General features: G+C 41.4%; 1 protein-coding gene across 6 annotated transcripts in view; it reads left to right on the top strand.

The window, feature by feature from the left end:
• Rmdn2 (regulator of microtubule dynamics 2) overlaps positions 1–6,654 on the top strand; it is a 64,321-nt gene extending 57,667 nt beyond the window's left edge. For 5 of the 6 annotated variants that reach the window (XM_028765096.1, XM_028765098.1, XM_028765099.1 and 2 more), the window contains one exon: positions 3,179–4,362. In XM_028765096.1, the coding sequence (XP_028620929.1) occupies positions 3,179–3,232 (54 nt within the window). In that variant the 3' untranslated portion in view covers positions 3,233–4,362. Of the gene's footprint in view, positions 1–3,178; positions 4,363–6,254 lie in introns of those variants that run through there. The other variant, XM_028765095.1, reaches the window with a different exon arrangement.
• Positions 6,655–13,241: the final 6,587 nt, after the last annotated feature.

The following is a 13,241-nucleotide window of genomic DNA, read 5'->3' as shown; positions in this document are numbered from 1 at the left end:
CTGTGCTGTGCTGTGCTGTGCTGTGCTGTGCTGTGCTGTGCTGTGCTGTGCTGTGCGATATAAAGAGTAGAACCCGCCTCTTCCATGCCTTGGTTTGTCCTTGTGAGAACATACAGTGCATATCTAGATACTGGTGTCTCAAGATTCAGAGGAAGAGTGCTCAGAGGCACAAAGAACGTACTGCAGAGATCCAGAGGGGGAAATCATTGTCTGCTACCAGAGACCAGGACAAACAAGAGATAAATCTGAAACATCTGTATAATGTGTACGTGTGGGCAGAGGAGGTATCAGGGCATGGATACAAGTTACAAGTACAGAATGAGAAAGCGAAGATGTTAGCTGGTAAGGAAGGAATGCATGATGCAGTCACAGAAATAAGACTGAAAGGGGAACTAAGTAAGATCTGCCAAGGAACTGTGGGCTTAGAGCCAACCCGACCCACCCCATGGCCACTGGGGCAGAGCTTGGTTCCACTACATCTTCTGTAGGTTTGGGATTCTCACTGGGTCTGTTGTCCTTCTAACACATTGCTAGTAGATTCCATCAGTTAGTAAAAGAGACAGAAGAGGTCCAGTTAGTGAGGCATAATGCCAGCACCCAGGAGGCAGACACAGGAAGATCACCACCCCAGTCTCTGTATACAGCAAGCACCCAGGAGGCAGACACAGGAAGATCACCACCCCAGTCTCTGTATACAGCAAGCCATGGACACGGCCTATAGACAAGGCCTATGGAGAGATTCCTTTTAGAAAACAGAAGATGCAGCTCAGCTCAGGCCTAGAAATCATTCTCTACATTACGAAGCCCACACTTGACAACAGATTGTGTCCCTCTGAGTCTTGCTTTCTGTTCATGATGGGGACCTTTTTGCCTTTTAGCATAATTTACATTCTACATAGTCATTTAAAACCAACATCTGTTAGATTCTTCTTAGAATCTGTTATATTCTTATTAGAATGTAAGAATAGAGTTAAAGCTCAGGTGAGAGGCCTCGTTTGACATGCAAGTGTTTATGCATAAGCTTTAGAGATTTCACAGTAGGTCAGAGGCTGGTGACGCTCAGAGTTAGTCACTGGTCCGTAGGTCCCTTGTCTCTTCTCCAGTCTTCTTCTCACCCCAATCCTGTATCTTCCCTCTGGCTTCAATATTATCTGTGTACCAGGGCTCCTCAATGTTGACCCTCTAGACCTCTTTCCTGAGTTCTAGACTAACGTCCTACTTGACAGACATCTCTGCTTAGATGTCTCTCAGACATGTCAGATTCAGTTCATCATCAGACCTTTGGCTCTGTTCATGCTTATCCTCTGTATAAACAACATACACAGCCCAGGCTGGGAACCTTGAACTATCTTTAATGCCTCATTTGCCTCGGTATCCCAAAACCTAGACAGACATACATCTAGTGACCAAATTCTCTGAATTCTCTTAAAGCATGTCTAGAACCACTCACTGGCACTGTCTCCACTGCCACCACAGAATGGAGCTGGCACTGTCCTCACTGCTGCCACAGAGTGGAGCTGGTACCGTCTCCACTGCCACCACCAGAGTGGAGTACTAGCAGCTTCTTTCTTGTCTACAGATCATGAGAACCTTCTATCAGGAACCCAAAAAATCCCCTTGTCTTCCAACAGACCAGCTACTATCCCTTGGCAAGAAAGCTTCTCTTATTTTTCCTTCAGACCATAGGACAACTGTGACTGTGTAGCTATTTGTATGATTATTCCATATAAATGTCTATTTTATTTACCACTGTATTCCTAGTACAAGTATACTGTTGAACATATGAGCACTCAGGAAGCCTTGGTGCGAGGAACCAGAACTCTCATGCACACAGAGATGGATAGTGTCAGCGGGGACAGTGAGCAGCCCTGGGGTGAATGTAGCTTCAAAATCTGGACATTATGAAAATGTTAAAAGAGCATGAACAAACAGTCACCATGGTTTTTATTTTTCTAGTATTCATTTGTATTATTAAATTATTTTCTAAATTGGGGGTGGTGGGTTTTAGGAGATCAGTTTCCTCTTTGTCAAGAATATAGGATAAGGTGACTTATACCTATAACCACCTGTCTCTAAAAGGTTTTTCAGTCTGAAGTAGATCCAGTTAGTGATTTTGTAACTAGCTTATTCACTGCTAAACTAACATCAGCAAGAGTTCCAGAGAAGATGCCTCCTCTCCGGTTCTTCCCTGCCCATGAACCTTCATAGCATCCGTCAGGTTGTGGCACTTGTAACTTCTTTGCATTACAGTTATTTTGTAGCTGTGTCTATTGTCTCTCGCCAGAATATTCTAAACTGATCACACATCCAGTTGCTACTGAGACTGTCAGCCATTTGGTCCCTAAAGCCCAAACTAATGTGTGTCACAGGCTTGCATTCCAAGAATTTGAAACTATGGTATTGCCATTATTTATGTGAGCATCTCTTCACTTTAAGAAGCTAATCAGATCCTAAGAAACAGTCTGTAAAACAGAAAATAAGAGGAATTCCTATGTCTATGGCAGTATGCTGTGATTGCTGCATGAAATAATTACCTCATCAAGAGCCTCACCACTGTCTGCCTAAAGGCAGCGTTTGAGTTCAGCAGCCTGGTGTGTACGAAGAAGGCTCAGATGGGAGAGAAAATATAAAACTTTGATGTGCAGTGAAAGAGGCACTAAATTCTTTTAAATTGATATATTTTCAGATGACATTTATCACTCATAGGAGAGTAATCTCAGTATAAACTACTTGATAAAGTCAATAATGAAATATATAACATTTAGGAAATGTAATGTCACACACACACACACACACACACACACACACACACACGTATGTATGCCTTTTCATGGGTAATCTCAGGTAACTTCAAATCCTGCAGCTTAGTCTATGGCTTCATCACATCTCTTAGAAAGGGAGACAGCACTGCTGCTAAGACACTGGTAGAACCAATGTGTCAGCCTGTGTGGAAGACTGTCCCCTACCGAATCCCACTCCAGATTTCATGGAGCAACAGCGCCTTACATCAGCTACGCTCTCATACATCTGCATCCTGTGTGCTCCTAAGAAATACACAGTCTGTCTGTGATAGCCTTTCAAGGAAAATACCTACATCCAAGAACAGTTCATTTCAAAGTACTTAGACTGCCAGTATCAATGTGAGACATCTCACTGTACATCTGCATTTTCTTTATAGGACAAGGATGCTCATAAAGAGGTGAAGAAAATAATCGGTTCTTTGAAGAGGTAAATAAAAGAACTTATTCTTCAGCAAATCCAATGCAGTCTTCTAGATTAAACAGATTGTACTTTTATAATGTGTTTCTCCTTGATGTAAAGATTATGTATTCTCATTTGATTTGAAGGTCTAACCTTGCCTTCTAAAGCCAGTGCACTATGAGACAAATCATGTTCTTTGGAGACAGTACTTACTCTAATGTTAGTATATAATGATCTCTGGACATGTATACTTCGTTTTATTCATGTCAATAAACTACAGCCTTTAGAATGTTTGTGTAACCAATACTAACTCAGTCTAATAAAATGCACCCTAGAGAATGTTATTGTTTCAATAGACTTTATGAGATAGTTAATTCATGATGGAAATGTAAGCAATGGGCAGAGTTGCTAGAAAAAGAAGAAGAAGAGAAGAAAACACAAAGTAATCAGAGAAATGGGAATAGAACTGCAATAAACATACTATTTCACTATCGAACTTGGAAGGTTTTTTTTCTTTTCTTAGGAAGTATTACCATAAGATAAAATGTGTTTATATGTTGATAGTGTGAGGATGTTTTTGCTACAATCCTCTGGTTAAAATATGTCTAAAGCCTAAAAACAAGATTAAGTCTAATCCTGAAATGTCTCATAGAAATAGTCGTAAAGAAAAAGCACAGGGAATTGATATGAATCTCGACATTATACCCAACGAGAAAACAGCCAATCATGCTAGAGTTCCACTACAGTAGAAATATTTTAATATTAAAAATAATTATATGCTCAACATGGTGGCACATTCATAAATCCCACCACTTGGAAACAGGAGGTGGTCTGAGCATGGGTCTTAAGCCAGCCTGGGTTATAAAACAAGAGCCTGTCTCAAAAACAATGTATACACATGTATGACAGTACAGTTACGGTATGATATGCTACGCTAAAATATGCTATCATATGGGGAAAGCATGAAGATTGTTAGTCCTACATGAACTAAAAAGCAAGACTCTTACATGTGTGTGTGTGTCTGTGTGTGTGTGTGTGTGTGTGTGTGTATTATAGGGAAATAATCATTTGTGAATAAGACAAATGGTGTATAGATGTAAAGTCAACTGTGTGAAAATATGCCAGAAAAGTATTAGTAGAAAATAAACTAAAATAATGAGAGTTTTATTTGTGTGAGTCAGTCTTTTATTTGCTGTATTTCCCAATTTTCAGTAATAAACCAACACAATTTTTAAAATGAAGCTTAGTCATCAGTGATTGATAAAGATCCTCTGGTATCCTTCAACCATCCTAGAAATCAAAGTAAAACTTGAATCCTTTGTTTGCTCTCCCCAACACACACACACACACACACACACACACAAGAGGTAGAAACTTAAGAGTTCTATGGAGAATCAGTTGTGTTAGATGGTGTTTTGCTGGGGCAAACATGTAAAGGAGTGTTTTCCTGAAGTGGACACAGGTATAAGGCAGACTCTTGAAGGAATGTTTCACTGAAGCAGTCACAGGAGAGAGGATGTTCTGCTAAAGCAAGCATGTGAAAGGACAGGTGATGAAGGATTCTTTGCTAACAACATGCATGTATTGTTCTGCCTTACATTGCATAGTTGAGCTCCATTTGTCGGGACTCCATGGATTCCAGCTGATTAGATGCACATGCTGAGGCAAGGCATATGCGCATAATCTTTGGAGGGTATGAATAGGACTTGACGGAGTGACAGAGACAGAACTTGGCTTGCTGGTACAGCTCGCTGTGCAACGCGTGTGAGTCTCGAGTCTTCACTGATTTTTGCTTCCCTGAAAAACACAGCTGAGAACTTCTCCTGGTGTTCCTAGTGGGTCCCTCCTGCTGACTGCAGCCGTGGCTGAGGCCTGGCTGTCTCTGCTAGGTTGTGTCACCACTGTTGCTAACCTGACTCTGTGGAAGTGGACTGCTGGTGTATCCATGAAGTGTTTACAAGTGGATCGAGCCTCCCCTGCCTGCCAACCTGTGAACTGAACTGCCGACTTCCAGACAACACAGACGGGAGCTGCTCCAAAGAACCTTTCTAAACAGATCCACTTCCCCCATATCCTTTCTTTTCCACTACCTCTCCTGGGTGGTGGGCTAAAGAGGAGGTTAAAGCATTTAAGAACCATTATTGAAAATAGGCATTCAAAAAATTCACTCAAAACTCCTAAGCCTTCTCCTAATCCTTAGAGATGCCAGTTACTTAAATGGAATTGTTTCTTCTCTCTCATCTAGAGACCAGTTGAGATACCAAATCAGTCATTTCTCTCTACAGCTGGTATAGAGGCTAGATGGGGAGAGAGCAAGCAGGTCACCTCCTGGCCTTTGCAGGGTCTACAGTGCTATTGACAGTGATTGTCAATCTCTAAAAAGCTAAAGAATAATAAATAATACAACTAATAGTATGCAAGTTGAGGCAGGCTGTTCCAGCTGACAATAAATGGCACATCGCTAGCATATCATAGGTTTCATGGAAACAGCTCCACAGCTCCTTCCAACAGAAAACTAAAGGGTAGCAGCTTCCTTTAAGGAATATGAGAAAGAGAAACAGTGTCCTTACAGATAGAAGAGACTCAGGCCATAAGACTAAATGGTCACTAATTTTAACAAACTTTCTATTTGGTCCCTGCCATCATGACATCTCCAGTAGACAGGTTGGGAGCTACTGGTTAGATAACTCATGTGATAGTTTTTGGATAAGTCCTTGGTCCAATAGCAGTGTTACACTCCTCTTTCTATCTTTGAGTATTGGTGATTTCTGGCCCATATGGTAGTTTCTCTCACAGAGTGTTAATGGAGACAAGTCTCCCACCCCACCCCACCATAGTCACACCTTCTAAAATTAACAATAAGCCCAGGCTGTCCGTGACACTCTGGAGCACTCACATCTAGTGCGGCTGCTGTACTCACCGAACCACGTGAGCAAGAAGGCATATGTGACAGGACCAACCCAAGTGTCTGCATTAATTTTTTTTTTGCCTTGTAACAACTATTTTTCTTGTACAGCCTACTGTTTACATATCGACTATTACATCCCCTCCAGGAATTCTGCACAAGTTCTTCGGCATGAATGCTAATTTCCAGTGGTTGAGTCACTCACCACTCAGGATACCTGACCTTGGAAAAACCAGAACATGATCGGCATGCAAGTATTGAGGCCAGACTAATGGGACCCCTTCCACTTAAAGATGAAGTACACAGAGTCGGACTTCTCAGGAGACTTCATGTACAATGCTGGGCAAAGGAAGTTCTAATCCAGAACTTTGAGTATCTCCCGAAGATATGATCAAGACTGTATGTTGCAATTTCTCATAACACATGAGAGAAGTAAACACAGTGTTGTCTGACATCTTAGTGCTTTGATGGCTCTTAGTTTGTGTTGTTAGCACTCCTCTTGCAGGACAATGACCTTCTTGTAATAAAAATGGAGTCATGTCAGTTGAGCCCCAACCTTATAGCACAAGTTTTTGTTTTGTAATGTGTTTATACTTTTGAATTGGGAAATGCATTAGTTAAAGATGAATGGGACCATCAATGCATCTTCTACACCAGACTTTCCATTTTAAATAAATAGTTTAAGCTCTGATATAAGAGGAACATAGTCAGGGCCAGAGAATTGCACTGACCATGCCAGGCCTGGGTCTAGTTGGAATCTCACGTGTTCTCAAATCTGCTTTGAGCCTAGGGGTATTTACATGTCATTATTGGAGTCCAGCCTAACAGAATCGGCGCTCTGAGAACAGTAACTTGCACAGTGATTAATAATTACTCCCGAGTTGTTTTTCCTATATCAACTTAATTTTATACACCAGTGGCTCTCAACCTTCCTAGTACTGTGACCCCACTCCTCATATTGTGGTGACCCCCCAACCATAAAATTATTATGTTGCTACTTCATAGCTGTAGTTTTGCTATTGATATGAATCGCAGTGTAAATATCTGAGATACAAGATACTTGATATGGGAATCCTCGAGGGGATCGAGGCCCACAGATTGAGAACCACTGTTACAAACCAACCCTATGCAGAAAGGGAATTTGATTTTATCCTGTCTACATCGTGGATACCAGACCACAAGATATAAACTGTCATGCCCTGAACATGAGACTAGAAGCAGGGAATGCTCCAGGATCCATGTTGTGGTCTGAGCCACTGCATTCTCCTGTCATGTAAATGGGGGAGGGGGATGGGCAGAAGTAAAGTAAACAAAGGATAGAAAGTAGCAAGAAGGCATTGACACGGAAGGAATGGGAAAGAAAGGTGGGCGAGCAAGAAGAAAGAGTAAAGAAACTTATACTAGCTGTGGGTTTTTTTTCTAGTGTTCTATTGTAGATTTCTGACAACCTATTGGATAATCTTCTAATGTTAATTTTTCTCACATGTTTACCTTAGCCCTCTCACCTAGATAAGAGGAGAAGAGGAGAGGGAAACCTAGCTTGAGCAACACGACCTATTTTGCCTCAGTGCATAAGAAGAGCCTTGTTGTAAACTTTGTAGCTTGTGAACAAGACTAGCTTCTTCCCCAAAGACAAGGTAGACTTCAGTTGTTCTCTTGAGGTTCTGTTAGCTTGGCTCTCCCAGCATGTATTTTGCTTTAGATTCCTGAAACCAAGTCATTAAGGATGAGTTTGTTTTGTTTGTTTGTTTGTTTGTTTGTTTGTTTGTTTGTTTTTAAAAATAGCTTTATTGAGATATTATTGACCTACACATAATTGCATATATTTGACACACATCATTTGACAAATTTTGACATGTGCATATGCCCATGAAATCTCCGGCACAATCAAGAACATTTCTATAACCTTAAACTCCAGTCCCTGCCCTTCAGAGTCTTTCCTGTCTTCCTCTGCCTCTTGTTCCCTGCACAGCCACACACAACCACTTATCTTCTTGGCGTTGCTGTAGACTGAGTCCTGGGATAAAATACAGCTCAGAAGTAGAAAAAGAATGAACTGCTACACGTTGCGCAAATAGATGAGCCTCAAGATAGCTGTGCTTAAAGAAGTCAGAAAGAAAGAGATGTGCTATGTATGCTTACATAAAATTCTACAGTACTCATTTTACAGCGACACCTTCTGGCATAATGGAAGCCAGCCAGTCAGTGCAGAGGAAGTCCCCTCCTGTCAGATCCTGTCCCTGTCCTCATCCATGGTGTCCTGTGTCCTCAACATTGCCTGCCCTCCTTCCAGTTCAAGATTGATTCCTATGTCCTACAACCAAATTGTACAGAGTCCTCAGCACTGGGCATGTATCCTCTAACCATGGTGAATGGGCAGCAGCACCAGCCTCTGGGGCCTGAGCAGTCACTACAGGAGATGCCCCAGGCCTAGCACCAAGATTCATGTTTTATATCTCGTCTCTGAGAATAGCAATGTCCTCCCATGCAGGACACTTGCATGTTCATCCAAATGCCTTTTTAAAATCATAACATCGATGTTTAGGGCTTTTCCTTCCTCTCTGAGTGTGTCATATACCACAATTTTTCACTTTCATTCAAGGAAAATAATTTTTAATTTCTGTTTTGATGTCTTCTTTAACATGTGAGTTATTTAGAAATCTGTTTGGTTTCCTCTGTTTGAACTTTTGCAGAGATCTTCCTGATGTTGGTATTTACTTTAATTCCATTGTGATCAGAAAACATTTTGTATGCCTTGAACTTTTTAATTTGTTGAGACTCTATGGTGCTAATAGTTTCTATTTTGGTTAGTGGTCAGTGTACACTCTATATGTGTGTGTGTGTGAGAGAGAGAGAGAGAGAGAGAGAGAGAGAGAGAGAGAGAGAGAGAGAGAATATCTGTAGAATCTGTATTGTATATACCGGTCTCAAAACTCTAAGTGAACCTCCCACCTCAGCTTTCTGAGTAACTGGGCCTATAAGTATTAACTACCATTCATTGCTGACAGAAAGTATATTCTTTAGAAATCAATTATGTTAAGTTGGATAACAGTATCCTCAGATCTTTTGATTCTTTTAGTCTCCACTGCTTTCTCAAGTTAGCAGAACTGGGTCCCCAGCCACGGCCTCAAAACCCTCAAGGTTCAACAGCTCAAGCTGGAGCAGCTGTGCAGTTTGTCTTGTTGCACCTCTCAGGAATCATTTCTTCCTTCTCTTCTGTACATTATCTTCAAACAATTTCTGCCTGTGCTCCATCCGTGCAGAAAGCCACATGGTAGACCTTTGTGAAGATGCGTCATGTGAAGTACATGAGTGTATAAACACTCATCTACTCGCCACAATTTATGATCACATATTATTTGTTATACATGACTAACTCAAAAGTGTCACATGCCTTTGTTGCATAAGCGTTCATAATGTTTCAAATACATCTACTCTATAAAATAAAGCAACTAAATCACCTATGAAGTTGGACTTTGGTTAGACCTAACCCTTGTTTGTTTTTAAGCAGCATCCTTGCTCTTGGCGATAAAATTAATTGCTTATGAGGAGTTGTCTTACTTTCCCCTCCTTGAGCTTTTCATGTTGGCTCACTTTAACCAATTTAAAGTTGGGAAATGTAATTTAATACTAGGAAAATAATCTGCTGGAAATCACTGCATTAGACGTTACTAATGCCACATAGCTGTTGTTCCAGCAGGGCCCTAATTGGACAGTCCCTTCCAGCCAGGGAGAGGAGCCTGCAGCGTTGGATACAGAATGCATCTGGCTCACAGTGTTGACTGGCATACATTTTTAAAGGTCTCAGTCGTAAAGATAGTGATTTTAAAACCGGGCCATTAGTTGTTCTCATTCTTTGTTTGAAATGTATTTTAGTCCCCTTGTTTCCTTTAGTTCTGGGAGCTCAGGATTTCTTGCCATTACAATTAACCAAACATTTATTGAGCTAACATTGAAAGACCAGATTTTATGAGGACCTAAAGTATATATAATTTGTGGAATTTGAAATACAAAAAATAAAAGAAACACAAATACAAAATTAGCTTTGAAAGTGACTATAGTTTTACAATGCAGATGTTCTAACAAATTATGAAATTTCAAAAGCTAAAAATACAATAGTTATCATAAAAATCCAGGGGAAAAAACCTTAATATTATCAACTGCATGGCATAGCTCTGTCATACTTCAATGTTTTGCCATATACTTTGTGTTCCTGTCATCTTATGTCATGACATTTTTCAGTGTCACTCATCTTGCCTCTCAGGAAATGGGGTAATATTTGTGTTTTATTGAAAATGTTGTAGAAAGGCTCCTCACTGCCCCAGTTCATCTTTGCAGTGACGTGGTAAAACTTCTCAGCATCCCTTCTCTCTAAATTGATCCCTCTGACATCTCCAGCCCCTTGAAATCCTTAGGCTGCCACAGCAATGGAACCATCTCTACCCGGCCTCTGTGCTTCCAGAGTCCACCCATCTCACCTGCAGCCATGGTGAGTCCCAGTTATCCTTGAAACCCAAGTCATGGTGGATTCATGGCAGGGAAGCAAGATCTTGTCTTGCGAAGTCAAAAATCAGGATCTGAAGCCCCATGTACGCCCACAGAAATAGGCTGTTACTGATAATGTGGGAGCTGTGTATTCGTCATCTCAAGCATCGAATCCTCTATGCTGTGCAGTAAACCCCATGCACAGACCATGCGCCTTGCCTTCCTCCTGAAGCTTTTCTCTTGGGAGGATAATGAAACAAAGAATGACAGACTGATAACAACATCGTGTGGTCTTTTCAGTTTTACCCACTGTGTAAAGGCCAGTTTGGCTGTACTTGTCCTGTGCTGTTGTCCTACTTGTCCTTCCAACAGCGCTCCAGAATTGTCTCATTGTGCACATGCTGTCTGCATGCTAGACAGACTAGATTGACTGGTCATTACTCAAAGGCTTTCTGGTACTCCTCTGGCCAACTGCTTGACTTTATTCCCTATGGGAATCAATGCCTCCCCAACTGGCCATTGAAGTCAAAGCCTGGCTCCTCAATGAAAAGTCCCCATTAAAACCTTGGGACTTGTCATCCAATGTGCTCTCACCCACCTCAAAATGCCAGCACACTTTTCTGTGTCTTCTTTTTGCCCAACCAACGTCAGTGATGTGAAACAGAAGTTCTGTGTCACTTACCTCAACAGCGCCTGTCCATGTGTGCTCATTTAACATTTGTGACACCAAATAAAACAAAGCCAGCATCCTAAAATGGAAGGTTGAGAGCCACCACCATCCTTGGCTGTGGTGTGACAGGAGATTGGGCAGAGAGCCGGCATTAGAGAGAGAAGCAAGCAAAGGAGCAAAGGGGCAGGGCAGAGCCACGGGAGGGATAGCAAGCCGGAGGCCAAGCAAGGGACAGCAAAGCTGACATGCTGCGGAGGCCATTTTTAAAGGTATCACATCTAATAGTGTAGTGGAACTGTTTAGCCCCTGGGATTGGTTAAGAAAAAAAATCATGGAAATAAACGGCTGGGACAAAAGTTAAACTTGATGACAACGTATACCTAGTTCATTCAAATAGGAAACCAGACCTGGGGGCCTGATTTCCAACACTCTTTTGGACAGCACTGAAATAAATCATATCAGAGGATTGGACTTCAAATCACTTAGGGTTAATGTCCTCGGGACCAGCTCCATTTCCCTTTACTTTGTTTCTACTTTCTAAAAATTAAAATGGTTAAAAATAAAAGATAAAAAATTGTCTTGACATTTTGTAGAATTGTTAACTTAGCCAAGACCGTAACAAGTATCTCCCATGGGAGAGGGAGGATCTGCGGAGGTGGTTCACTGGAAAAGAAAACAGGAATTTAAGAGGAATTTTGAAGAGAGTTTGGGAGCTGTATGAGATAAATTCATGGAGGGTGCCTGACTCTTAGGGTGTTGTCCCTGAGAGTGGATTCCTCCATGAGATGTTTCTGTTATGCATTGTCTCCCTTTTTTATTTTGCATTGACATGTACATTTTCACAGCTACAAAACTGTAATTTATACCTCGTAACACGCTTGAGATTATATTTTGTCTAATACTTGAAAATCCATGCCATGAATGGCCAGAGAAACTTAGAAGTTAGGGAAAAGTTCATCTGAGTTCCCCCAAACTCGCTCAGCTAAGTGTTGTTAGCACCCCATTTCTTTGCAAAGAACGACTTGCTTGTGAACAGTCATTCCTTATTGTCTCCCGGCCTTCATCCAGGTCACCAGGATGGATGGAGTTTCAGAATGGAACCTTTTCAGGAAGCACAGGGCCTGTGAGGAATGTAGTGACCATAAATGGCGATCCCTCTGTTTAAGGTCCTGTCCAAGAGAGAGCTGATGAACTGGGTCAGTTCCTAGAACAATCATCCTACAAGGTAGCTTGTGCACCACAACGGCTCTGCCCAAGACTCACTCAGTGTCTTTAATAGTAGTTTTGGGGACCAGCTGCATACTGCAGACCAGCACCTCAGGAAGTTCTTTAAGTGAAGGCTATTCTGATTTTCTCAAAATGCAAAAGCTGTCTCGTTTTTACATTAAATGTACTGAGCTGTACATTATATATAAGAAAATGCTGATAACCTACTTGTATCATTTGTAAACTTCCTTTTGCCCTCTCCCATTCGGGCCCCTATCCACCTTCACCCTAGCCCCATTTAACTACTAACCTGCCTTCTGGCACCTTGGGTCACTGTTTTCTAGAATGCTACAAAAAATGGAATCACATATAGATTCCTAAACATGGCTCTTTGGCTGAGTATGTTTCTGAGATTCATATATGACATAGAGATGTGTAATTTTTAATTTCATTTCGGAGCCATCTCTAGCTTGAAAACAGCAAGTTTGTTTCATGCATGTAGATTGACCTGAGGCTTGGAATTATGAAAAGCTCACCTGACTTTTCATGCATAGGTCTTTCTGCAGGCTTGGGTGTGGTTGGTTGGTTGGTTGGTTGGTTGGTTGGTTGGTTGGTTTTTTCGCAGACATGTTTTGGTATTTCCCATAACAAATATGCATTAACATCATAAAGTATCACCAAACTACTTTTCAAACAGTTGTAAGGCTTCCTGGTTGCCGCACATGCTCACCAGCTCTTGGTGTTTTCCATCTTTAATTTCCCACCTCCTCCCAG

Source organism: Grammomys surdaster, unplaced genomic scaffold (assembly GCF_004785775.1).
Source record: "Grammomys surdaster isolate TR1022 unplaced genomic scaffold, NIH_TR_1.0 149, whole genome shotgun sequence".
Classification (NCBI taxonomy): Eukaryota; Metazoa; Chordata; class Mammalia; order Rodentia; family Muridae; genus Grammomys; species Grammomys surdaster.
Note: the sequence above shows the minus strand (reverse complement) of the source record. Positions and strands in the feature narration are given on the sequence as shown.